Below are 27,665 nucleotides of genomic sequence, written 5' to 3' on the forward strand. Positions count from 1 at the left end.
TCAATTTAAATAATAATAAAGCATTTCAAGCATTGCTGAGCAACTCTAACTTCTAGTAATTCTATTTTTAAATTGGATTTTGCCTTAATCAAAGTCATTTACTTGCTAAAATTTTCCTTTCTGAACCCAAATAGGTCACTAGTAAATCCAGGTCTCTGATTCCAGAGCCCATTCTCTCATTGTCTACCATACCACATGCTCTCCCTCGTGCCTCTGATATTTCTGGTCCAGTCTTATAAGTGCAATCTCTGCATGTGTATTTTTATTCTAGACGCAGTGGTTCTCAACCTTCCTAATGCCGTGACCCTTTAATACAGTTCCTCATGTTGTGGTGACCCCCAATTTCATTGTTACAAATTGAACATAATTAAAGCATAGTGATTAATCACAAAAACAGTATGTAATTATATGTGTTTTCCGATGGTCTTGGGCAACCCCTGTGAAAGGGTCGTTTGAACCCCAAAGGGGTCGTAACCCACAGGTTGAGAACCGCTGTTCTAGAGAGTAAAAAACAAAACTGAGGCTCAGAGGGAAGATATTTACTTAAGGTTATATATAATCTTCTAATCATCAGATCCAATGGCATGGTAATATACACTTCCAGCCATTCATAGTAATAAGGAGGAATCCCCCACCAGACTTACACACAACAATAAAAAGGAAACCCCAAGTACCTCCCTCCAATTAAGAGGAAGGGAGGGAGGGATAGAAAGAGGGAAGGAGAGAGGAAAGAAGAAAGCCATAAAATACTCTATAGACTAAAGAAGTAGTAGAGAATGCAAAATCATGGTTTTAGATATTCATGAATTTTAAATTTATGGCTTTTAAAATCTACTTTCTTAGTCTTACACTATTTAGATGATTCAGTGTTTAAGTAATAGCAGCCCAAGGGGATAGCTTAAAAGTTATATATGCTAAGGAAAGTGCATGTTTTTCAATCTTGAATATTATGTATATAAATTATATGTGAGAAGAGTTTTGTCTCAACATTTATTTCTTTGAGTTAGAAAACCAAAGTTAGAAAATCAGGTATGAAATGTCCTTTTCTGTGGGAAAATCAACCTAAAGATAGTATATGTACCAGATCTCTAGTAGCACATTTAACACAATCTTCAGCAGCATGATAATTAAGTACATCAGCATACATGAACTTAACCTATATTCCCTTTTAAAATTAAAAACTTCCCTCACATTTTTAAAAAAGATTTCTCTTTGCAACGTTCAACTATATAATTAAGTATTATTAATTATAGTTGCCATGCTGTACATCCCAGGACTCATTTACTGTATAACTGGAAGTTTGTACCTTTTGACCACTTTCCTTGACATTTTATGCACGATTACATTTACAATGCTTGGAGGCTATACTGTCCCTGAGGTGTCAGTGTGGTAGTTTGAGGAAACACCTGAGATTTGTTTACATTTACAAATTGTAGTTTTCTGCCACAGAAATGTTAATGCAAAGCTTCCAGATAGTTTTGAAACTCCTAAATTTCTATCTTTGTTTCAAAGAGATGCGGGGGTTATTAGTAATCTCAAGAGCCAACTGGTGAAGAAACTGAGTTGTCCTTTCCTTGTGTTTTTCAGATTCCTTGTATGTCAGGCGTTGGCAAAATGTGAAGCCTTAAAAAAAAAAAAAATGACAATAGGAGAAGCAAGTTAAAAACAAAACAAAAAACAATAACAAAAAAAATGTATTTACCGAAACTGGCTTTATTCTAGACTTATTTTTCCCCTAAAATATTGTAGATAATTGTACTTACTATACTCAATTTTTTTTTTTTATAAGAGAAAGTTTATTTAGAAAGTCACAGAGGTAGGAGAAGTGAGTGGTAGAAGAAATGGGCTCAGGAAACAAGTTACAGAGGCCAAAGAAGGGCCCTTGGAGCTTAGGAGAGAGAAGGTAAAGGTAAGGCGCCTTGGGGGTGGGGGAAGGAGGAGGGAGATGGGAAAGGCGGGGTGTAGAAAGCTCAATATACTCATATTTTGCTTCAGAGTAATAACACTGAATCTTCACAAGTGCTCTATATTTAGCAAAAACACTATTTTATTTTACATACATTATTTTATTTGATCTCCAAAAAAACCCCATGTAGTATAAGAAGCAGTGAGGAACTACTCCCCCAGTTTCTAGAGGAATATAAGGAATTTAAGTGGCATGGCTAATGAATTGGAAGTGTTGGGTAGAAAAAAATGTTTTCCTCTTTGGGCCCCTGGCTGGGCCTGAAAAGTAAACTGACAAAGACAGATTAGCAGGAGAAAAGCATACAAGTCTGTTTAAAAATACAAGTTACTAACTCAGCTCTTACTCATTGGCTCCATATGTGGCAGTCCTACCTTTCCACCACCTTAAAATCACCACCTCACCACCTTAAAATCACCACCTTAAAATCACCACCTTAAAATGCAATCCTTCTTAAAATCATGAATTTCCTTGGCTTAATGAGTACAACTTCACCTAATTCCCCTCCTAACATTTCATTTCTGTCTCATTGATAGATTCCTATTAACTTACCCCTTGCCATTAGTGTTCCTTAATGTTTTATCCTTGGATCTCTTATTTTACTCAATATACTCTAAACAGCCTCAATTTTCACATGCTCCCAGACGTTTAATTTTAGCTATTTCTTCCCTGAGCTTCAAAATTGCACATACAGCTTCTCTGCTGAAAATCTTGACCAATATGTCCTACACATATCAAAAGACCAAAACGGATTCAGTCATCTCCCTAAATGTGTTCCTTTTCCTGTTTTCTATCTGAATCGGTGGCAGTCACCCCACCTGGAAACTTGAGAGTTATTTGTGAGTCACCTATATCTCTCAGACCTGTTCCCTCCTCTTCATCCCCCTTGCCTCTGCCACAGTACAGGCCTATGTCATTTCTCACTTGGAGCACTGTAGCCTCCTAATTAAGAACCCTGCCTCCAGTGCCCCTGGCCAGCTTTTCTCCAACCTGCAGCTATGCGTACTCAATCTAAAATACAAATCTAGCCATATCACTTTCTTAAAAATAACTTTCGACATCTCCCAAATGCCTAGTGAATTCCATGGTTGCTAAATAAGGTCCTTCATAATCTGACATCTGCCTGTTTCTCTAGTTTCAATTCTTGGCAACCCCTGCCGTTTCTAGCACTTACTTATTTTTGCTCACAATGTTCCTTCTGTCCAGAATATCCTTCACTGCTTTTTTGGTTTAGCTCATATTTACTAATTCTTTAAGATTCCTAGTAGGCATTGTCGCTTCCACAAGCCTAGCCTGATCCCCTCAAATGAGATCAGGTAAATTCTCCTCCTCCAGTTTTCCATAACCTCCTCTGGCTCGAACATATCCCTATTATGACTAGAGGCCTGGTGCACGAAATTTGTGCATGAGTAGGGTCCCTAGGCCTGGCCAGCGATCAGGGCCGATCAGGTTCCCCACCTTTCCTTGCCACCCATGCGCCTCCACCACGCAGTCCCCCACCCCCACCTCCCTGCCTCCTCCTTCCCTCACTCCCTCAGCACCCCACCACCACTGCTGGTTGCCCGCCATGTTCCACGCTGCCCCCTGGTGGTCAGCGCACGTCATAACAAGTGATCGAACTGTTCTCCCTGTTGAACTCCCAAGGGGACACTTTGCATATTAACCTTTTATATATATAGATTGCTTTATAATGGTTGTCTCTCTCATACATGAATTCTTCCACTGACAATTTATTCACCAAATATCTATTAAACGTCTGTGCTAGTCACTTAGAGCATTGGAACATGAGCTTATTGTAAGCAGAGGCATTATCTTACACATCTTAGTATTTTTTGGTGCTTATACAAAGTCTGACACGTAGTAAATATTAAAAAAATATTTGGTGAATAATTGAATGGGTAAATATTTGATAGCAGGAGCATTTTACATCAACAGATGAATTTCAAGTAATCAATTACTTGGTAAGAAACTCTAATATGGGGAAAAGAGCATACATTATAGAACATACAGATGGTTTTTTAAAAATTCATTTAGTTGCATATTGATATAGTCTGACAATTTTACTGAGTGAGGGGTAAACTTCAAGAAGAGACAAAATAGTTAAGCTATTTAGGAAAAATATCAGATACCTCTTCACTTTCCAAGTGCTTATAGCACTTGGCACTGTGCAAAGCACTTATATTCATTCTCTCCCTTTAAAGCATATTGTTGAATGAATGTTGAATGGAAATAGATATTAAAATGCCTACAATTTCTCCATTTTCCTCAAAAGCCAAAAGCAATGAAGAATTGAATGTGAAAAGCTAATATAGTAATGGCAGCCAAATGAGGTTTGTTTTGAAGTTAGATGAGATCAAATTAATCTGAAAAGATTCCTGATGTTAGGTTCAGAATACTTAGCATCATTGTTTAATTGCATCAAAACAGATAGAATACAGGTGGTAACATATCTGTTGCCATATGCCCTGTGTTCAAAGAAGGACATGAGAGAAAATAGCTGAGAAATTAGCTGAGAAATCCCAGCAACTCAGGCAAATAAATGTATGCCCTACTCCATGAATGTTTTTTTCTCTAAAAATTAGTAATGCCTTAGAAACCATCTTTTAAAAGGAAAAAATGTTAACTACTTTTCTAGTTGGCCAAGTTACTTAACCTCTCTAAGCTTCAGTTATCTTATTTATAAAAATGGGATAATAATAATACCTACATAGATTATTGTATAGAATAAATAATTTCATAAATCCATGTTAGTGCCTGACACATAGTAGGCTCAACATTAGTGTCAACTAATATTAAACATTAGCAGTATTTAATATTTATAGTTTATAATATATTATTAATTTAAATATTAAGTATTTTATTTTATTTTATTTTTTTAAGGTTTTTTTTTTTTTTATTAGTTAAGGTATTACAAATGTGTCCTCATCCCTCCCATTAACCCCCAACCTCCCCCCCACACACACTCATGTAGTTATAAAACAATGAAGTAGTTGCTATTATTTTTCCCATTTCATAGGCGAGGAAGCTGAGGCATAAAGAGGTTAAATGACTTGCCCAGGCAATTTGGCCCTGATAACCCACTTATGGCAATTATGCTACTTTGTCTCTCACATGACAGTCTTTGGAAATTTGCACTAAAACTATTTTTTAGTTTAAAGAAATCCTAAATGAGGGAATCAGCTGAACTGCCAGAGGACACTGACTGAAAAATCTTGGAGCCTATTCAACTGCTGGCCAGGCTCCTCTGTAAAATTAGGTCATTTCCTAAAAGAGAGGAGGGAGGGGGAGAGAGAATGAAAAACAATAGGAAGACTCAGGGCCAGAAAAAGAGACAACAGAGAGGGCAGGAGCATGAAAGCGGCAGTGGGTGATATGCTGAAGGGGAGGCGAGACTTGGGAGCAGAATGAGAGAAAACGTTCACCTTTTTAGAAGAAAGGTAACCAAAGAGCTTCCAAAAGAAAAACTAGAGAACTTGCTCTGGAGATATTAACAAGTAGCCTGAATGTAACCACCGTGTGTAACATTATATATGTATTACATAATCGGTCCCACCCAACTTACTTGGCTATAACTATCATTGATAAAAAGGAACAAGTCTGAATCAATACCTGATACGGCATCTGGATCTTTTCCATGCAAAAGTTTCTTCAGTTTCTTACTAACCGGGTCCAATAAAGTAACTGCTGTCTGCATAAAAAGGGATGTTAAAATATTTAATACTAGTGGCCCGGTGCACAAAATTCATGCACTCGGGGTGTGTGTGGGGGTCCCCCAGCCTGGCCTGTACCCTGTCACAGTATGGGAGCCCCGTGATCCATTGCCCCAAAGAGGTAGGCCCCGCCCACCCATTTGGGGCTCCTTGATGGATTGCCCCAAAAAGGTAGGCCGGAGCCTGGGGAGGCCTGCGGATCCCCGGGCTGGGCCATGCCATAGGGGCCTCTCTGCACACCTATGGACCCTCGGCCGGGGCTGCGGCGGAGCGGCCTCTCTGCCACGGCCCCAACCTTGTCCCTGATGCTGCAAGTCCCTGCCCACCCAAGCCTGCTGCGTACGCAGCCTGCTGACTGGTCGTTATTGTGACGGAGTCCTGACCAATTTGCATGTTACCCTATTATTAGTATAGATGATTTTTTTTTTCCTATCCAGAAACATAGATAAAAAACTTAATGGTTTTGACCACTGAGTCGGGGAAAACATTCCAGCTGGGGAGAAGGGATGGGCAGCAGACCTCTGAATTATAAAAAGTATGAATTCTTGAAATTTTTTTAGAATTCTTACAATTGTCTACTTTCATGTGTGAACTACATCTGAAACTAGGTTAAGCAGTCATTAGTGTAATGTTCTATAAAAAATTATGGTTCTAAAGTAGCCCTGATCTAAATAATCTTACATTGTAATTACATGGTAAGTATGTAAATAGTAGCTCTAAAATACATGAAAACATTATTATCTTAAAATGGATAAATGCTCCTTTTCCAGGTTTTGGTTACACAAAGGTAGTCCCAGACTACAACATGTATCCCTCAGCTAATATTGCTCCAGAGGGCATCCCTACACCTACCAATGCTGAACCTCCTGTCTACACAGCTTCTTCATCCTGCACCCCAGGCTGCCTTTACTTTAGCTTCTATACTCTTGCCAATTTCAAGTCATGAAGCTGTCTCCATTAATTCATTCTGTCATTCTGGAAAAATTTAGTGAGTGATTGCTATGTTCTAGGTGACCAACAGATCAAGTTTCTGAACTCTTGGAGCTTACATTCTCGTTGAAGAGAAAGACAATTAAAAAAAAACACAACAAAACCCTGCAAATAAATAAATAAGTAAACAAAACCACAAAAAAATTAAAAATCAGCAAATACATCATCTATTTTCAAGTAGTGTTAGTGCCATTGAGTAAGCATGAAGCAGGGTAACAAGCTAGAGTGAAGACAATGGGTAGCCATCCTACTTGAGAAGGGCTTCTGCTGAGAGTAACATTGTAAGCAGAGGCCTGAACAGATGGGAAGGAGTGAGCCATAAGAAGATTTGGGAGAAAAATGTTCCAGACAGATAGTAGACAGCATAGAAAAAGCTCCATAACAGGAAAAAGCTTGGCACGTTTGAGAGCCTCCATTATAAATGCTGCCATCTCAGCCTCCCTGAAATACCTTCTGCCCTAATCTCCAGAAAGCAGTCAAGAGAGGGCTTCTCCCCGCTTCCTGAATCCCCCATTTGCACTTCCTTCAGCCCACGTCAATTCCTTTTCTCCTTTGTGGCCTGCTGCAAAATTTAAGCCAGTATGTTTCATTATAACACTGCTCACTCTGACATGAAGGGAAGGTCATAAAATGAAAAAATCCTTTCTAATTTCTTGCCTGTATGTAGGAAAGAGAATTCATTTACCCAGGGGAGGAGGCTGGATGAGAAAAAAGAAAGTGGAGAGGCTAAGTGCTAAGGAAGAGGGAGAGGAAATGTTATTTCTAAATTCCTAGTTGAAATCTGGGACTCAATTTACAAGTAAACTATAGACATGAGTTTTGATTTAGTGACTGTAGAATTAAACATTTATGTAAACTGGGCTCCCCAACCTCCATTTATTTTATATATATATATATATATATATATATATATATATATATATAGATATATGAAATATATAATATTTTTATTGATTTCAGAGAGGAAGGGACAGGGAGAGAGAGAAACATCAATGATGACAGAATCATTGATCCACTGCCTCCTGCACACGGTCTATTGGGAATCACAACCTGGGTATGTGCACTGACCGGAATTAAACATGATCTCCTGGTTCATAGGTCAACGCTCAACCCCTGAGCCACACCAGCCAGGCCATTTATTATATACTAGAGGCCCAGTGCATGACATTCATGCACTGGGTGGGGTTGGGGGGTGTCCCTCAGCACAGCCTGCACCCTCTTGCAGGGGAATGGGCCTAAGCCAGCTGGCAGACATCCCCTGAGGGGTCCTTAGTGCTGCCACCGAGGTGGGAGAGGCTACTGCCACTGCCGCTGCACTGCTGAGCTCATTAGCCCTGAGCCCGGCTCATGTTTCTGGCTGAGCGGCACTCCCCCTGTGGGAGAGCACTGACCACCAAGGGGCAGCTCCTGTGCTGAGCGTCTGCCCCCTGGTAGTCAGTGTGTATCATAGCAACCGGTCATTCCACCGTTTGGTCGATTTGCAAATTAGCCTTTTATTATATGGGATTTTGATAAAAACAAAAACAACTATGTATAGAACATAACAACTGACTTACAAATGAGTTTCCAGAATATATTTCATTCAAAATTCATAATATGGGGACTGCCTCTTGTATATTCTAATTACCACCTTTTTCTCTGAAATAATGGAAAAGAAACTTCAGTTAAGGTTGACAGAACTACAAAATTTGAACCAATATTTATTTCTTATGACATGAGACAACTTTTTTAAGCAAAAAAAAAGGGAAGGAAACAATTTTTTTGTACAGGCTTTGGAGAAATACCACTAAAAGTACCACTCTCAGTACTAAAATATAGTAGCGAGGCTAAAAAACAATCATTTAATCATTTTCTTGATATATTTTGTAAATCTGACCACATTTTACTAATTCTATTGTTACCCCTCTGTTTCAAGTCACTATATTTCTTGCCTAGATTATTACAACAGCCTCCTAAAGGTGTTCCTGCTTTTGCCCTTGCCCCTCAACAATCTATTCTCAACACAAAAGACACATCTATCTTTATAAGTGTCAGTCGTATCAGGCCACTGTTTTGCTCAAACCCTCCAGTGATTCCCCATTTTATTCCAAGGAGGAGCAAAGTCTCTCCGATGGCCTACAAGGGCCCCCACATCTCTGACCTCATCTCCTACTACTTTCCATTCTGCTCACCACTTCAGCACTCAAAAATGGGTTGGGTCACCCCCAGGGCCTCTGCTCTAGGACCCAATCTCTCTCCCCCAAACCATGATTCCCACCCCCACAGTCATTTGGTTGACTCTCTTTCAGTTTTTGCTGAAATTTTACTCTCTCATTGAGCCCAATCTTGGCCACCCTGTTTAATACTGTATGTTCCCAGTCATCCCCACTCTGGCACCCATAAATCCTCTGAACCTGCTCTTTTTCCATTGCATTTATTGCCCCCTATCAAACTATATGAATTGACTTGATGATTGTGTGTATTATTTTATTGTCTGTCATGCTCACCTGGATATAAGCTCCTCAAGGATCTACATCTTCGTGTTTTGTTTGCTGATGTATTCTAAATGCCTAAATAAAACTGTGCCTGGCACATAGTAATGCACCAGAAATGGGTTGAAGGAATCAATATATTTTCAAATATTGACATTAAGTCTGCTTCCTTCTCTTTAGTGGGTAGGGGAAGACAGCATTCCTTCAAACTTTGCACAATACAGGCACTTAATAGATTATTTATTAAGTGAATTACTTGCCTTTTTGCTGAACAAGAATAGCTTGGCACTAAATGTGCCCAGGCAAAATGCCAGAGATACCTTGAAGAGCTCAGAGTGATATTCCAGTAGAAACCAGATGAGTTGTTCTGCCTGTACTTTTGATAATGATTTGGTTTGAAAAACTGCTTTGGCAAGAGTTTTCAGGACAACCATTTTGTTAACATACTGTAAACAGAAAATTTACATTAGCTTGAACAATTTTTCTTTTCTTTTTATTGAATTTATTGGGATGACATTGGTTAACAAAGTTATACATGTTTCAGGCTCACAATTCCACAACACATCATCTGTACACTGTTCTGTGTTTACCACCCAGTCAAGTCTCCATCGCCTCCATCCATGACCATTTATCTCTCCTTTACCTTCCCCCATCACCTCTCTCCCTTCTCCCCCCAGCAATCGCCACATTGTTGTCTGTCTGAACAGTTTTTAAAAATAATAGCGGAAAATTGTTATTGTAATATTTTGTTGCCTGTTTTTGTAACTTGCAGGCATTAGGCTCTGATGCGATAGCCATAAAAGTAAGTAGCCGTCCTAATTCTTCTCTAATGTTGGGCAATAGCAATCTTAGAGTTGTGTTGCCTCCAGTGCTTCTGTTCTTTTCTCACTTTCTGTTACATGGATTACCAAGATGACAAAGCATGGGACAAAAAATGGAGATTATAGAACTTAGTAGCCAATTAATATGCTATGCTGCTGTATTTGGCTTGTGGATTCTTTCTTTTACCACTTAGAAGTTCTTGATATGAAATATTTAAAACACACAGGAAATTATTTATATAATTCTATATATGCCAAACACCTGTGTAATTACATCTACCATTATCAAACAGTATTTTGTTTTCAACATGGAATTATATGGTCACCTATATAGCTAAAAAAGTTGTGATACTATATAACTCAATTTTTATTTTGCTAAAAGGTCACTAAATACCAGTTTTCTAATCCTGTATTATATCAAAATATGTTTCTTAGAATGTCCCTGTGATGTAATTACCTTTGATATAATGTTCTATAGTTAGTTATATTGGATAGTACAATTTACATGGCAGGCAACATTAGTGAAGTGAAAAAAGACTCCATGCAGTACCCTGACACCATAGAAGAAAATATTAAAATGTTACACTCATATAATATATAACATTTCTTCAATTTGTACCTTTGAAAAGTTTTATTATGCTAGCCAATCGCAAAAGACTGTGAGCCTAAGCTCCACTCAAGAGTAAGGGACAGGTCACATGTGTCAGGATTAAAAAGCCAAGTCGACTGCCCACTCAGCGTGTGAGTGCGTCGTGCGTAGGCCCCCTCCTGCAAGAGTAGAGATATTTGCCTTGCTGAAAAAAAAGTTTTATTATGCAAAAAATTAAAATTTAAACATCATTTCTTACCTAAAAGTTCAATAATTCCTGAACGAATATCAAAATACTCATCAGTTAACAGGCAATATCTCTCTTGATTATAATATTTTACTATGACATCAAAGAGTATCTTCTGTTTATTCAGTCTTATCTCTTCACTTCTGTTTTGCATGAACTGCTGACTAACTGAAACGACGAACTGGTCAGGGAAATACTCCACGCATTCAATTGCTGCATTAAGCCAGTTGTCAATCCTGAAGGAAAAATACAAAAGAAAATAAATCAATGGTTAACATTTCCATTTAATTACCTAAAGCACTGTTTGATAAAACATCATCATACCTATTTTATATTTAACTAAATCTAAGGAAGAAACTATTTTTCAGAGAATCATTTTAATAAATTTTGCAGGATGAATGACATAATAAGGAGAAAACCACAAGTAGGTGAAGTATATAGTCAAGAGGAGTAAAGCAAGAGGTAGCTTAGCTAGTTTGTTTTGAAAGGCAAATGGCAGGGAGATGCTTAGGAGGGGCTTACACAGTGGACAGAGGATACACTCATTAGAAGATGGCATTGGATTAAAAAGAATAAGGACTGGTAGTGTAGAATACAGCACCTCCAGTTAATCTGATCATGGTTGCAAAAAATAAACTAATTGTTATTGGATCTAAGTTGCCTCACTTGTCTTGTTTGACGTAATTGCTATGTAGAAGGAAACTTTTACAGGGAAGTGAATAGTGAGTCAATACGCCAAACACACTACTTTTATTATATCTGAAAAGTCAGTTCTTGGAGACAGTAAAAAGAGCAGTGGTTGCCAGGGGTTAGGGGGAAGGGAGGGATGGATAGGTGAAGCAGAGAGGATTTTTAGGGCAGTGAAACTATTCTGTATGATACTATAATGGTAGATATATGTCATTATACATTTGTTAAAGCCCCAGGAATACACACCACCAAGAGTGAACATTAATGTAAACTATGGGCTTGACATTGACCTATCACTATAGGTCCATGGATTATAACAACCATTCTGGTGCAGGATGTTGACAGTGAGGAAGGCTGTGTGCCTGTGGGGCAGGAGTATATGGGAACTCTCTATACATTCTGCTCAGTTTTTCTGTGAACCTAAAACTCTTCTAAAAAATAAAGTCTATTTTTTTAAAAGTCAGTTTTTCCTTACAAACCTCTGAAAAAAATAATGAAAACAAATTACCTTCTTCTGAAAGCGGGAGAACAGGTTTGTCAACTGTGTTATTTGGAGGTAAAGCCAGATTCCCACTCTTTGCGTGAATAAGTTCCTTAATTCTTTTCTCATCAATTTCTGTGCTAGAGGATTTCAAATTATTTCATATTCTGGTTTGTTAAGAAATAATATGTAAATTTCCCCATTATATACAGGACCAAATTTTCAAATAACAATTTATTAAACTTACTCATATATTCCCTAGTTCCAAAAAAGATCTCAGGCAGCTTACAATAAAAGACACAAGTAATAAAATCTGTATATATAAAAGCCAGCCACCTGAACACTGTAACGACCAGAATGACCAGTTGCTATGATGCCCACTGCGGCCAGGGAACCTACCTGATGGGGGGGTGGGGTGGGGTGGGGCCGGCTGGCCAACCTCCTGTGGCCCCTCCCCTCAGCTGGCCCCACCCCTGATTGCACTCCCCACCCCAATAGGGGGCAGCGCCAGCTGGCCAACCTCCTGCAGCTCCTCCCCTTGGCTGACCCCACCCCAGATGGGCCCCCACCACCCCAGCTGGTCCACAGCCCCTCCCCACAGCCAGCTCTGCCCCCTGTTGCCCCCCCCCCCCACTCCAATCAGGGGCAGGGCCGGCCTGCCAACCACCCATGGCCCCTCCCACAGGCTACAGGCCTCCAATTGGCCCCCCCAACTCCATTCTGGGGCATGGCCAGCTGGCCCACTGCCCAGAGCCCCTCCCCATGGCCAGCCCCACTCCCAATCAGCCCCCACCACCCTGATTGGCCCGTGGCCCCTCTCCCCAGCCGGCCTCCCCTCATGGGGCTCCAATCAGGGCAGGCTGGCCAGCCAACCTCCCACCATCTCCTCCTCTTGACAGGCCCGGCCCTGATCTGCCCTGATTGGGGCCAGGCTGGCTGGACCCCACCCATGCACAAATTCGTGCACTGGGCCTCTAGTTATTAGATAGTAGAATATCACCAAAAGAGGACAGATTAGGGTTGTAAATAAAGAGAAGAATATATTATAAATAATAATTATAAGGTGATCACTGTTGCTATGATAGAAAATTTTTGCACAGTTTCCTGAAACCTTGCCATTTTTTTTTTTTTACTTTGGGTAAGTGATTTTTCAAAATTAGGAAATATACAATTCATCATTGGATATAAAGTTTTTCCTGGTATAAATTCTGCAAAGTTTGTGTTAATGTCCTCCACCACAATTTTAGAGCAAATGCTGAAATGCTGATTTTTTACATGGTTATTTCTTTTATTGACTTCTGAAAAAAAACTGAAAGCATAATAATCAATTTTAGCTCAATGACAACTGTTGTGCCATAACCTAAATACAATACAGTATTTTGATTAACACTAACTTTAAAGATTCCTTTGCATTTATTTTATCTGTTAATCCATTCTCAGCATCTTTTTTTCGTTCGCAAAAAAATAAGTTGATTTATTGCCTAGAAACCTATAGAGTCTATTTTTTGAATCTTCAAATTCCAATTCGTTCTCATTTTTGAATAGCTTCACTCCTACTGGTTGAAATACCTTATGGTTCATTAGAACTTGGCAAAGACGAACTCCTTTAAGATGAGAGAGATCATTACTACTTAGGCACATATTTTGCATAAGATGACAATACTACATCAACAGCATCAGAACCAGTAAAACAGTCTTTGTATGTTCATAAATGATGCCTCCTCCTTTTTATTTCCACTTGAGCCTGAAGGGAGTGAATAATACCCATCCCATAGCTGAGTAGCTTGAAAAGACCAGAACATCCTGAAAATTAAAACAAAAAAACCAAACACATACTTACACAAAATTATTAAAATATTTAAGTTCTTCAGTTTTGACACCTATGCTTTTTTAAAATCCTCACCTGAGGATATGATTTTATTGACTTTAGAGAGAAAGGAAGGGAGAGAGAGAAAGAGGAGGGAGAGAAAGAAACATTGACCGGTTGCCTCCTATATTTGCCGGGACCGGTGATGGAACCCACAACTTAGGTGTGTGCCCTGACTGGGAATGGAACCTACAATCTTCTGGTGTACCGGGATAATGCTCCAACCAACTAAACCACCAGGCCAGGGCAACCTTATGCTTTTTTGTTGTTGTTAATCCTCACCTAAGGGTATTCTTCTGCTTCCCCTGATCCAGGGAATTTTTTCCATTGATTTTAGATTGAGTGGAAGGGAGGCGGGGAGAGAGAGAGAAACATCCATGTGCCAGAGACACATCCACTGGTTGCCTCCCCCATGATCCGGATGGAGCCTGCAACCGAGGTACATGCTCATGATCCTTCAGTCCCTGGGCTGATGCTCTAACTATTGAGAAACTGGCTAGGACAACCTTACGCTTTTTTAATGGCATATCTGCTGCCATTGTTAAGTTTCTACTCCTCCAGTCTTATCTATAATTATAAAAGGGTAATATGCTAATTAGACCGGACGTCCCTCCTGAGAAAGCTGGGCGAGGGAATCAGCCTGGGTCCTGGATGCCAGAGGGAAGCAGGTGCCGGAGGGAAGGTGGTTCCAGCTGGGGGGAAGGTAGGCCTATGCTTGCCCAAATTTTTGTGCCTCGGGCCTCTAGTGTAAACTATAAAATATTTACTAAGATTGCACCCAGTTTGTCTGGGCGTGATGGGTGGGGTAGGGCTGGAGTGGGGTGGAGAAGGTTAAGAGTCTTTGAGTGGTGGAGACAATATTTTCCAATGGGCCATCTGCCATTAACCTTCATTAAACAAGTGGGCTAGAAGAAATAGAAACTTGTGCTCAAGAAACTTGCCATCTCGTACGTCAACCCCTTGTAGTTCTAAGTGTAGCCTGTGGACCAACAGCATTGGCATCTGGGCATTGACAAGAAACGCAGATTACCAGGCTATTCCTGAATCCACAGACTGCGTTTCAACAAAATCCCCAAATGACTCGTGTGCATATTAAAGTTTGAAAATCACTGCTTTCCTGGACTTTCCAAGAGAGTCGTTCGGAAAGCCCAATCACGGATCTCGGTCCAGACCAGAGAGGGCAGGTGCACAGGGAAGGGGCGGGCCCAGAAAGGGGGGACCCCAGAAACCTGAGGTGCCAGGGCCAAACCCACCGCTCCACTCAGCCGCCCGCCCGCAGATCCTAATATTCGGTTAGGTTACCTGTCCTCCTTTTCCGGCAGAAGCCACTTCTACGGCTTACGAAACTCGACCCGCTCCGCCCTGGGCCGGGAAGCTCGCTCCGGCTGCCGAGGCTGCGAAACCGCGGAGCCAAAAGAACCGCCATTCGCTCGCGCGCCGGCCCCGCCCCCGGCCCGAAGCCCCGCCCCCACCCGATCCTCGGGGGCGGAGACCAAGGCAGCCCCCGCCCCTTCCGAACCAGTGGGAAGTGACGTCATGCCCTGGCCGGCTGGTCTCTGGGTCTCCTTCCCTCTCCCTTACTTTCTCCCCAGTCCCTCCCCTCCCCTCCCCCTTCCCTCCTCCGGCTCCAGCCTGTGAGGCCGCGCGGGTGGAGGAGGCTATGGAGTGAGCTGGCTGCTTCCGCCGAAGCCGAGCCGGAGCAACCTGGAGGCGCTCGTCAGGGCCGGGGAGACGAGCCCCGCACCGCCCCTCCCGGGAGGAGAGGGGAAGAGGTGAGTGACCGCCCCCCGGGCACCGAGTGACCTCCCTCACCGGCCGCGCTCGGCTGGGGCTTCCAAGGACCGCGACGGGGAAATGGGGGAGGACCCGCGCCCGGGCTAGGCCTCCCCAGACCCCCGGTGCTGGCGACTGTTGCTAGGTGACGGCCTGCGGGCCGAGGGCCGGGCTGGCCGGGCGGTGGGCGCCCGCTCTCAGTCGAGCTCGGGGAGCGGGTCCGAGAGGCCCGAGCCCCCGGACGAGGCCTGGAAGCGCCGGGAGACCGCGGCTGGAGCCGTCTGCCGCCGGGAGAGCTCCCCGCTCCGGCTCGGGAGCTCGGGTTTCCGTCGGCGAACTCTGGGTTCCCTTTTGGGAAATTGGACTCTCCTCTGGGACTGAGTGAGACAGCTCCCCTCGGTCCTGGGGTCCGCCTCCGATACCCTGGGTCACCCCCCAGGGCCCCAGCGCCCGGCGCCCTTTTCTGACAGTGGCTCTAGTTCTGGAACGGAAGGTTATTGTGCTCGAGGTGGGTGGGGCAGGTGTTTTGTTCAGACTAAAAATCCCCGTCCACTCGAGTTTTTCGCAGCGGGACAGAAAGGATGGAGGACGGTTGAGACCGATAAAGCTTGCAAAAACTTCGTGCGATCCGAATGAATACGTACCTATGGTTAGTAATTACGGCGACCAGCGCTGTCAAGTCAGCTCCTGTAACAGTTTTCACGAGTCTCCAGACAAGCGACTTAAAGTAAAGGCAGTAGTGACTTACAGTTGTAAATTGCAAGCTGTTTTTTTTTTGTAAGTTGCAAGCTATTTTTGTTTATTTTTTTTTGTAAATCAAATTCAGGTATTGTCTGTGTGATGGTTTGTTTTACAAATTGGATTCACGGTGCCTCTCCATTATGGAAAATTAACATAGTTTTACAGCCTGTCCCTGTAAAATCCCCTCCTGCTCTGGTTAATGGTTTGAAAGTCAGGTGCTTGAAGCTACGTTTTGAACTTTGCAGGTGCTTTTGTTGGCTTCCTGTCTTATTCTTTAGTATGAATATTAATTTTTTTTAAAATTTAAAAATGATTTATCAGCTGAGTATAGGTAAAATTCTTGTCACTATTAAACTGTACTCTTAAAAGACGCTTTTGGCCCTAACTGGTTTGGCTTAGTGGATAGAGCGTCGGCCTGCGGACTCAAGGGTCCCAGGTTCCATTCTGATCAAGGGCATGTACCTTGGTTGTGGGCATATACCCAGTAGGGAGTGTACAGGAGGCAGCTGATCGATGTTTCTAACTCTCTATCCCTCTCCCTTCCTCTCTGTAAAAAATCAATAAAATATATTAAAAAAAGACGCTTTTGGGGGAGTATGTAAAAGAAAGGAACCTAAGAAAGGTAAGGACCTTAATTCTTTCAGATCCACTTTACACACATGCAGAAGCCTCAGAAACCTATTTTTTTTTTTGTCTCTAACATCCACAAACAACCAATAAAATAAATACAAGCACATTGTACTTCCATACATTTCTGTGCAAATAACCCTATTATTGTGAATATAGTCATGCTCACATGTTTGAAACTCATGATTATTTAACCCCTTCCCCCCAAAATAGGCCCTTTTATTGTGTTTAACTCAAGTGACTGGCTTCATCATCTATCGTCCTATATAATAAAATGGTAATATGCAAATTGACCCATCTGAAGAATGACTGGTCGCTATGATGCACACTGACCACCAGGGGGCAAATGCTCAACGAGCGCGCTCAGCCACAAGCTGGGCTGATGGGCTGATGGCTGGCGAGCACAGCAGCGGCAGGCCTCCGTGGCAGCGTGCTAAGGATGTCTGACTGATGGCTTAGGCCCGCTCCCGGCTCTCCCGAGGGCTCCCAGACTGTGAAAGGTGCAGGCCGGCTGGGCTGAGGGAACCCTCCCTCCTCCCCCAGTGCATGAATGTTGTGCAACAGGCCTCTAGTTTTCTATTCTATAGGAGAAGTGTGATAGCTTCCTCTTTCTTGTGCCTCATTATCAATCTCTCATTAAGTCCTGTTGATTGTGCTTCTTGAATATCTCGTCTGCCTTCATCGTCGCCACTAGTTCCAGCCACGATCATCTCTCATCTGAAGTATCACTAGCCACCTAATTATGGCCTAGCTGCATTTACTGTGCCTCCTTCTAGGTTTCCACCCCAGACTGAGTGACATTTTAAACATACAGATCTAATCATACTGTTTCCAATATGTCTCCTTCAGTGACTTCATTGTTTATAAAAGGAACTAAAGTTCTTAACTGCCTGTCTCGGTCCCCTGATTGACTTTCCAACCTCATCTCCACAGTGCTTTCTGGCATTCCTTTCTTCCCTAGTCACTCTGTTCTGTTTCAGGTACATGGCTTTTGGTGATGAAGCTTCCTCTGCTTGGAAATGCATTTCCTTTCCTTTTCATCCAGTTAATGCCTACTCATCATGTGGCTCACTTCAGGAAGACTTTCCTGATTAGGATAGATTCTTCTAATTATGTGTTCTCATAACACCATTACAGAGTTGCCATATTTATTAATACTTAATAATTTAATGAGATGTTCCTCATCTTCTGATACTGTGTAAGTGCTTAATAAATGTTTGTTAAATGAATGAATTCATTGAATGCTTCCTAAATATTCCAGGAATTGTACTAAACATTTTACATGCCTCATCACCTTTAACCCTGAGAAATCACTTGAAGAATGCGTGATATTTCCCCCCCTTTTTTAAAAAAAAGAAGCTTAGAAATACTGTTAGGAAGTTTAGTTGGTGGTCACAGTGTATTAAGTATTAGAACTGGGATTTGGCCCTAGCTGGTTTGGCTCAGTGGATAGAGCATCAGCCTGTCTACTGAAGGGTCCCAGGTTCCACTCGGTCAAGGGCACATGCTCGGGTTGCAGGCTCAATCCCCAGTAGGGGGCATGCAGGAGGCAGCCAGTCAATGATTCTCTCTCATCATTGATATTTCTCTCTCTCCTCCCTTCTTCTGAAATCAATACAAATATATTTTTTTAAAAAAAGAGCTGGCATTTGAACTCAGGCTTTCTTGCCACTGAAGGTTGTGTACTGAATCATATAACACTTAATTCTCACACTGCACATCAGAATCACCTGGGGGAGCTGCTTAGAATACAAATGCCCTGACTGCACATTTATGGATTCTGAAGCGAAAGGTTTGAGATACTACATAAGCATCTATATAGTTTAACAAGATACTCAGTCATTAGATGTTATTAGATGTTCAGTAGAGTTTGAAAACCATTGTCTTAGACAACACTTCAGTATTTTATGAATGCCAGTTTTCACATACTATACTACCACATATTTCAGATTTTATATGTTCTTAAATCAAGAAAGAACTGTAGACCCAAGGAAGTGACCTTAGGTCACTTAGTCAGATTTCCTACCCAGTTATTCCTTTCCACCTTTTCTAGCTGAAGACTCTGCAACTCCAGTGCTTCTACATTAAAAAACAAATTACAATAATTTAAACAATCTGATTGATTTCCTGTAGTAAAAACTAAACCAGGTACATGGGCTGGAAGTACCTTCAGAAGAGTTGGATATAATCTCTCCTCCGATCTTACTTTTTGTTCACATTACTAATTTGATATTTAAGCATATGTTTCCTTATAATCTCTCATGTTGCTTTTTAAACTTTATTGCACAGTGGTCTTAAGTTTGTAAGCAGTGATGGAAGCAATGTTTTACTTCTTTCTCCTACTGTATCTAACTAACATGGCGCTTTCTACTAGGTAGGTACCCAGTGATAGTTGAATGAATGTGTACTTCATAATACGTTGCTAAGTCTCTTTAGTGATTTTTATTTGTTTCTTAAAATCAGGTTTGACTTCTGTAAGTAATCTGTCCTAGCTCAACTGATAATATTAGATACTTTCTGTGGTTGTAAAGAGAATGATTGTACTCAGCTGGTATAATCTTTGTTTTATGAGTAATATTAAGCATGACCTCTGTATAGGCCAAAGAATGGTAGTAGCCATTTTTAAAAAACATCTCATTAAATTATTAAGTATCTTTTTAAAACTTCTACTAATCTCTGAGTGCTCCCACAGGAAAAAGAAAACATGTATTTCAAGACTGTTCTCAGGATCATCTTACTTTAGGTATAAACAGATAGTGCTGCATATGGGAGGAGTATAGGTACAAAAATTTCCCCCGAATTTTATGAAGCTTTTTACCAAAAGTATGTCATGTTAATGTAATTCTTATTTCAAATTATAAAATTTCATTTATGAATGCTTAACTATTTAAATAACTATAGAAGTGGTAGTCTTTTATTTTTAATTTTTATTATTTTCTAATTTTATTGATTTTAGAGAGAGGAAGAGGGGGAGAGAGAGAGAGAACATCGATGTACGAGAGAAACATCGGTTGGTTGCCTTCTGTCCCCTCCAAGACCAGGGATCGAACCTGCAACTTGGGTATGTGCCCTGACCAGGAATTGAACCCACCACCTTTTGGTGTATGGGACAATCCTTCAACCAATTGAGCCACACCGGCCAGGGTGAAATTTTTAGACATTTACATAGAAAGAAATCTTAGACCATGGTACCTCTTCAAGGAACAAAAACTATTTTGAGCTCATTTGTATTCATTTTATTGTTCTTTGTAGTGAATGTGTAATATTTTGTGCTTATTGAAAGTCTAGTCTAGTGATGGCGAACCTTTTGAGCTCGGCGTGTCAGCATTTTGAAAAACCCTAACTTAACTCTGGTGCCGTGTCACATATAGAAATTTTTTTATATTTGCAACCATAGTAAAACAAAGATTTATATTTTTGATATTTATTTTATATATTTAAATGCCATTTAACAAAGAAAAATCAACCAAAAAAAATGAGTTCGCGTGTCACTTCTGACACGCGTGTCATGGGTTCGCTATCACTGGTCTAGTCTCTGCTAGGTGCCATGAGACGAACAGTTACTAAACATCATTTCATCATCAGATATAATCACAGTAACCTTTTTATTTGCATTACAATATTTCTAATAAAAAATGCAAGTTCTACTTTTCAGTATTTTCTTATTGGCGAATTAAGAGACTCTTTTTGTACGTGTGTTAATTGAAAATTCAGGACATTTTTTAGCCTGTATATAATTTTAACTACTGTATTCTTGCTATGTCTAGAGTTTATGAGTAGGCAGAACTGAAAGAATTGCCAATTCCTTTACACTACCTGCCATTAGATACTATAATACTCAACCCACCTTTCTCCAGGTGCATGTAAAATGTAGTAATACAACAGATTCACCTACTGGTTCTACTAAAAGCCAAGTGATGGCTGAGCCAGATGGTAGAAAGGTATAATTTTGGGATCATACTGAAGCTGTCTCAAATCTTATTTTGGCTGAGATTTAGGAGGGGAAGAATTTCAAGTGAATTCTTGTGGTGTAAAAAGGGGAAATGGCTTATATGAATAAATATTCCTGTCATTTATAACTTTATCTTTGGAAAACATATGCTTATTTCTTTATTCATTAATTAAGTGAAAATCTGAAAAGGTATCAGTTTAAGAAAAGATATTTAGACTGTAGGTTTTTTTTTTTTATATATATATTTTATTGATTTTTTTTTACAGAGAGGAAGGGAGAGGGATAGAGAGTTAGAAACATCGATGAGAGAGAAACATCGATCAGCTGCCTCCTGCACATCTCCTACTGGGGATGTGCCCGCAATCCAGGTACATGCCCTTGACCGGAATCGAACCTGGGACCCTTCAGTCCGCAGGCCGACGCTCTATCCACTGAGCCAAACCGGTTTCAGCTAGACTGTAGGTTTTTTATATGTTAAAAGGTTATTACTAATAATTCAAAATGTTGTTTTGCAAACTCATTCAGTTTATCTGTCCTTAACCTTCTGTTGCTGTCATGATATTCTTCTTAGGTCTCCTTGGGTTACCATTTTCAAGCTCACAGTCTTAATTACTGCACTGCTTATAAGGTCATGGTGTCTGAATTTTGATCTTCAATCAAGAAGTTTTTCCTAAGTTTTTGGCCCACATATTTGAAAACCTATTAGATATCTCCATAGGAAAGTCATTAAGGCAACTCAAATTCAATATATCCAAAATTGAGTTCTTCCTCCCATAAAAGTTGCCTCCTTTAAGTCCTGTCTTGGTAAATGGTTTCACTCTCCACCTAGACTCTGAAATTAGACACCTGATGGGATTCCTAGTTTTGTCCCTTCCCTTTAATTGGCCAGTAAGTTTTCTTAATTCTAACTCATACTCGTTTCTTAATTTTTCCTTTCTTCCCCTTCCTTATAGCTATTTTCTTAATTCAGCAATTTCTCCCTCTTTAAAAATTTTGAGATATAACATTAAAGGACATAATGAAATTTAATAAAGTAAATATCCACTTAACTAGCACCCCGTCCACTGACCATCGCTTTCCTATCTTCTTTGTCCCTATTTCCTAGTGTCTTTTCTCTTTGTGTTCTTGCTTTGTATTCTCTCTCTCCTCCTCCTCTTTCCTGAAATACATATTGGTGTTCTCTTTAGTCTTGCCATATTCCTTACTTTCACCCCTAGTATATCATTCACTCTCCTTAATGATTGGTCATCTCACCTCATGCCTGAAATCCGTCTTTGGCTTATTATAGCTTGATTTCTTACTACTTTTATACCCATGGTGATCTCACTTTTCTAAGTCTCCTTTCCCATAATTTCTTATACTCCAGCTTTTGTCTGAACTGCTTTATTACTCCAATACTTCTACCATTCACTATCTAGTTCACTCCTACTCACCTTTAAAGACATCTCTAGTATTACTGTTTGGGGGAAACTTGCTTCCATCTGTTCCTCTTCTTTTTTTTTTTTTAAATTAAATCTTTATTGTTCAGATTATTACATTTGTTCCTCTTTTTCCCCCCCCATAACTCCCCTCCTCCCAGTTCCCGCCCCACCCTCCGCCCTCACTCCCCACCCACTGTCCTCATCCATAGGTGCACGATATTTGTCCAGTCTCTTCCCGCATCTCCCACACCCCTTTCCCCCCCAAGAATAGTCAGTCCATTCCCTTTCTATGTCCCTGATTCTATTATGATCACCAGATTATTTATTCACTTGATTCTTAGATTCACTTGTTGATAGATGCATGTTTGTTAAGATAATTTGTATCTTTACCTTTTTCTTCTTCTTCCTCTTCTTAAAAGATACCTTTCAGCATTTCATATAATACTGGTTTGGTGGTGATGAACTCCTTTAGCTTTTCCTTATCTGTGAAGCTCTTTATCTGACCTTCAGTTCTGAATGATAGCTTTGCTGGATAAAGTAATCTTGGTTGTAGGTTCTTGGTATTCATCACTTTGAATATTTCTTGCCATTCCCTTCTGGCCTGCAAAGTTTCTGTTGAGAAATCAGCTGACAGTCGTATGGGTATTCCCTTGTAGGTAACTGAGTTTCTTTCTCTTGCTGCTTTTAAGATTCTCTCTTTGTCTTTTGCTCTTGGCATTTTAATTATGATGTGTCTTGGTGTGGTCCTCTTTGGATTCCTTTTGTTTGGGGTTCTCTGCGCTTCCTGGACCTGTAAGTCTATTTCTTTCACCAGGTGGGGGAAGTTTTCTGTCATTATTTCTTCAAATAGGTTTTCCATATCTTGCTCTCTCTCATCTTCTGGCACCCCTATAATTCTGATGTTGGTACGCTTGAAGCTGTCCCAGAGGCTCCTTACACTATCTTCGTATTTTCGGATTCTTTTTTCATTTTGCTTTTCTGGTTGGGTGTTTTTTGCTTCTTTGCATTTCAAATCTTTGCCTTGATTCTTGCGCTCCTCTAGTCTGCTGTTGGGAGTCTGTATAGTATTCGTTATTTCAGTCCGTGTATGCTTAATTTCTAGTTGGTTCTTTATCATAACATCGAGGGTCTCATTAGATTTCTTGAGGATCTCACTACATTTATCAGCGGCTTCTAGACAGTTCTTAAGAGACCTTAAAAGTGTGGTTCTGAACTCAGTATCCTCCATTGACAGTTTTGTCCTGTTTCTTTGTCTCCGCATTTTTTATGCTTTCTTGGTGCACCCCCTAGTGTTCTTTGTACGCAGTCTTGTTGTAGTTAAGCCTTAATTGTTGTCGGCAATACCGGGGGTGATTTGACCTCCAGGCTGACTGGCTATGAGAGTCCACTGTGTCTGCAGTGGAAGAGCTTCTGTGCTGGATCTCTAGGGCAGTGCTAATCTAGCGTTTGCCTGAGGCTATCCGGCAAATGCCTCTGGGCAGGGCTTGGGCGGGGCGGGTCCCTGGGGATCTACAGGGCGGGCCGGAGTGAGCAGTTATGGCTGCTCTCAGTTCCGTCCCCAGGGTCTCTACCTCACAGAGTCCCAGCAACTTCTGCAAACCTCCGAGAGAAAGCTGCCTTCGAGTTCCGACCGAAGCCAGACAGTCCCACTTCTCCCGTTTGAGTCTGGATCCGTAGAGACTTGCCTGGATCTGGAGCTCAGAGTCTGAAACTCCCTCCCGATTAAAAACAACAACCGTGCCCTCTGCCTCCAGCCCGCTCCGCGTGCACTCCGCACCTTAGTATTTCACTTCAGCACTGTGCCTCCTCTGAGTCTGGGTATGATACTCTCTTTCCTCCTAGTTGTAGAATTTCCACTCAGCCAGCCTTCCTGTGGTTCTGGATGATGTCCGTTCCGTCTTTTAGTTGTTTTTTGAAGTGGTTGTTCGAGGCAGCAATCTCCGGCGTTAACCTATGCCCCGTCTTGGTTTCTTTGCCCATCTGTTCCTCTTCTTTTTGTTCCTATAACACTGTGCATGTATATTCCTTAGCATTTTATCACTGTAGGCTAATGCTATGGTTGGCTTACTTCTCTCTCTCTTGCCCCTTGGATGGTAAGATCTTTCATGACTTATTTTTCTTTTATTTATTTCTTCCCAGTTTCTTATATTGTGTCAAGTACATAGTGGGTACTCAATAAGTATTAAATAATTCATCAGATGAACTTCCACGTCTATTCCTACCTTGAGTACTAGTGTTGATTCTGTTTAGATTATGAATAGGCATCTCAGATTTGAATATAAACTCTGAAAATAATGTTTGTTTTCATATTGGACTATTTGTAGTTTTCAGATCACATCATAGTCTTTCTCTCCTTTATGGCTTGGCACATCCTTTCTGAAATGCTCCGTCCCATTTTTTCTATCTGAAAAACTCTTCATTTTTAAGCCCATTTTTGCGTTCCCATAACATGGTACATTCATACCTCTAGTGAGTTGCTGTAAAATTTTGGAGATCTGAGTCTGCTATTGGATTGAGTCCCTATAGAGCAGATACGTTTCCATTTACATCTATATTCCCAATGTCTAACAAGTATATGTTGAGATGTGTTTTATGGCCCAGCATATAGTCTGTCTTAGTGAATGTTCCATGTATACAAGAAAAGAAAATGTATTCTGCTGTTGTAGAGTGTTTTAGATCAGATTGTTTAATAGTGTTGTTCAGGTCTTCTATATCTTTACTGATTTCTGTCTACTTGGTCTCTCTGTCCATCTGTTACTGAGTGAGGACCCTTCTAGTCCAACTATAATTGTGGATTTGTCTTTTTATTCTTTCAGTTCTGTCACTTTTTGCTGCATTTATTTTGAAGCTCTCATTGAGTGTGTGCACAGTTAGGTTTGTTATGTCTTCTTGACGAATTAACTTTACCATTATGAAATGTCCTTTGTCTTCAAGCCTATTCTGTTTATTAATATAGCCACAGCAGCTTGGTATATTTTCACATTCTTTTACTTTTAAGTCATCTTGTAAAGTGGTTTTAAAGTGGGTTTCTTGTAAGCAGCATAAGTTGGGTCTCCTTTTTAAAAAATCTAGTTGACAATCTGTGCTTTTTAATTTGAATTTAAAATGATTTATACTTAATGTTATTATTTATATGGTTGTACTTAAATCTACTGTTTTTATCTCCTTTCAAGTTTTACATGGTTGTTTTTAGTATGAAGGAAGATTCAGACCCTTTACACCACTGTATGTCTTAAAAGGTCCAAGTTATATAGTTGAGCAACATTCATATCAGTGTCAAGTGTAAATATGTGTTTTTCTTCCTGTTCTGTGACAGTTGAGGTTGCAGAGAACAGGTTGGTTCCTAGACTTAAATTTGCACGAAAGTTACATTGGGTTCTTAGAAGACCAAACCATCATGTAGCTTTTATCTCTATAGGATTGTTTTGCTCAATGTTTAGATATATTAAGCTTTTCATACTAAGTAATGAATGTTAAGTGATTAAATAAGAATAAAGAAATGATCAGAGCTCCCCTATACCCCGTGTTTCTAGGTAATTATAATTGCCCAATATTGCAGCCATGGAGTCCATGCTTAATAAGTTGAAGAGTACTGTTACAAAAGTAACAGCCGACGTCACTAGTGCTGTAATGGGAAATCCTGTCACTAGAGAATTCGATGTTGGTCGACACATTGCCAGTGGTGGGAATGGTCTAGCTTGGAAGATTTTTAATGGCACAAAAAAGTCAACAAAACAGGTAAGTTTTCATTGAATCCAATTGGAAAAAACACATGCTAATAAGGATCATAACATGCATGTATGCATTTTTATGTTAAGAAATGCCAAAAATGATTGGTTCTTTAGTTCTCATTTTGTCTGATGAAGTCATACAAAAACAAATGCTTTTAAACGTGCCTTGAATCTCTTGGTTTTAAGTATATTGTTTGATATATCATCTCATCTTATAATTTAATTTTGTTTAGTTAATAAAATATCAGCTGTGCAAATGATTATGTAGTATTATATTTTAATATTTAGCAAAGTATATGTTTTAGAATAAAAATTGTCATGTTCCTTTTCATATTTGTCAATAAGTTATTGGGAAAATAAACAGTTAAATTTTTTCAGAATTAAATGCATTCTTATGTAGTGTATTCTTATTCCCTCTTTAATTCTATAGCCTTCTTGAAAATTAACTCCTATAATATTCTTTTGCATTTAACCTGAATAAGTTTTACCATTGGAAAGGGCTATATTTGTGGGCTACAATCAGTACTAACGTGTCTTGCTGTATACTGATTTTAAAGTTATTTTAAAACTAACTGACCTTTTAGTGAGTAGTAGTTTGAATGAGTTGTAGTATTATTTTCTAAATTTGATTTAGGAGATCCAACAGATTGTTCTTAGAAATGTGGAGGATCATTAGTGTTAAATTTTACTGCAGCTGTCTGTTGGAATTGTTAAAGAATTGAAAAACCTTCCCATTTAAGGCCTCTGTAGAAGAATGTTCTTTAAAAGGAAAAATCACCATTTCTAAAAGTAGTGTACTTCCCTAAAAGTGAAACATTTGGATTGTAAGACTTATGGGATTTATTATATGAATTTTCCGGTCACTATCACAGTCATATAATTGTGGATATGTATTATTTGTCACTTTTCCCAAATCAGCTTCTTTCCCAAACAAGTATTAAAGACTAAATTGGCTTTGATAATACTTTTATGAAAAGTATTGCTGGTATGTGGTTTCTACCTGACCTGCAAATCTTGTTTTTATTGCCATTTGGAGGGAGTCTTTAAGTCCAAAATTGATCTGTATCTTCAATGCTGACTGATTTGTCATTTTTTTTGAACATTGTTTTCCCTTTAAATTCAACAAAATTTCATCCACAAAGTAAGTGGTTACTTGAGTATTGACTACTTAAAAAGCTCATGAAGTTTGAAGGCATGAGGCCTGTAAATGACCAACCTCCCACAATAGCACAAATTGCTTTTACAAGTAGTTATATAAGGGGAAAGTGAAAAAACACCAAATTTACAGAATTTTACATTACTTTTTAAGGATGTGGTAACATAATAGTGTCTTTGTGCTTAACCAAAAGTGTCCTCGGTATTTGTGTTTATATTAGTAGTTCATACATACGCTGACATTCTCTGATACTGTTGGAGCTGCTGCTCATAGAACATGAGAACAAGGCACAGATAATAGATCATTGATTAACTACTGTACAGTAATACAGAAGTTCTTAATTGCTGACTGCCAGAACTGGGTTCTCTTAGGAAACTTTACCATATTTCTTGTTCCCTCACCCCAAAATTTATTGCTTTGAGGAAAAAATATAGT

General features: G+C 40.0%; 2 protein-coding genes across 5 annotated transcripts in view; one reads left to right on the forward strand and one right to left on the reverse strand.

The window, feature by feature from the left end:
* Positions 1-435: 435 nt before the first annotated feature.
* On the reverse strand, positions 436-22,238 carry DEPDC4 (DEP domain containing 4). The gene is given in 15 exon segments (XM_036299043.1): positions 436-1,623; positions 5,573-5,651; positions 9,455-9,580; positions 9,888-9,988; positions 9,991-10,026; positions 10,804-11,027; positions 11,314-11,332; positions 11,458-11,493; positions 11,990-12,100; positions 12,103-12,137; positions 13,378-13,426; positions 13,429-13,619; positions 13,621-13,765; positions 15,132-15,307; positions 22,177-22,238. Coding segments are annotated over 15 exon segments (1,518 nt in total). The 3' UTR covers positions 436-1,495.
* Positions 15,390-27,665, forward strand: part of SCYL2 (SCY1 like pseudokinase 2) — a 54,160-nt gene continuing 41,884 nt past the window's right edge. Inside the window, exons 1-2 of one of the 4 annotated variants that reach the window (XM_036297137.1) lie at positions 15,390-15,601; positions 25,877-26,081. In XM_036297137.1, the coding sequence (XP_036153030.1) occupies positions 25,905-26,081 (177 nt within the window). In that variant the 5' untranslated portion in view covers positions 15,390-15,601; positions 25,877-25,904. The remainder of the gene's footprint in view (positions 15,602-25,876; positions 26,082-27,665) is intronic. The other 3 variants (XM_036297134.1, XM_036297135.1, XM_036297138.1) reach the window with 3 other exon arrangements.

The sequence above is a fragment of the Myotis myotis genome, unplaced genomic scaffold (genome assembly GCF_014108235.1).
Source record: "Myotis myotis isolate mMyoMyo1 unplaced genomic scaffold, mMyoMyo1.p scaffold_m19_p_3, whole genome shotgun sequence".
NCBI lineage: Eukaryota > Metazoa > Chordata > Mammalia > Chiroptera > Vespertilionidae > Myotis > Myotis myotis.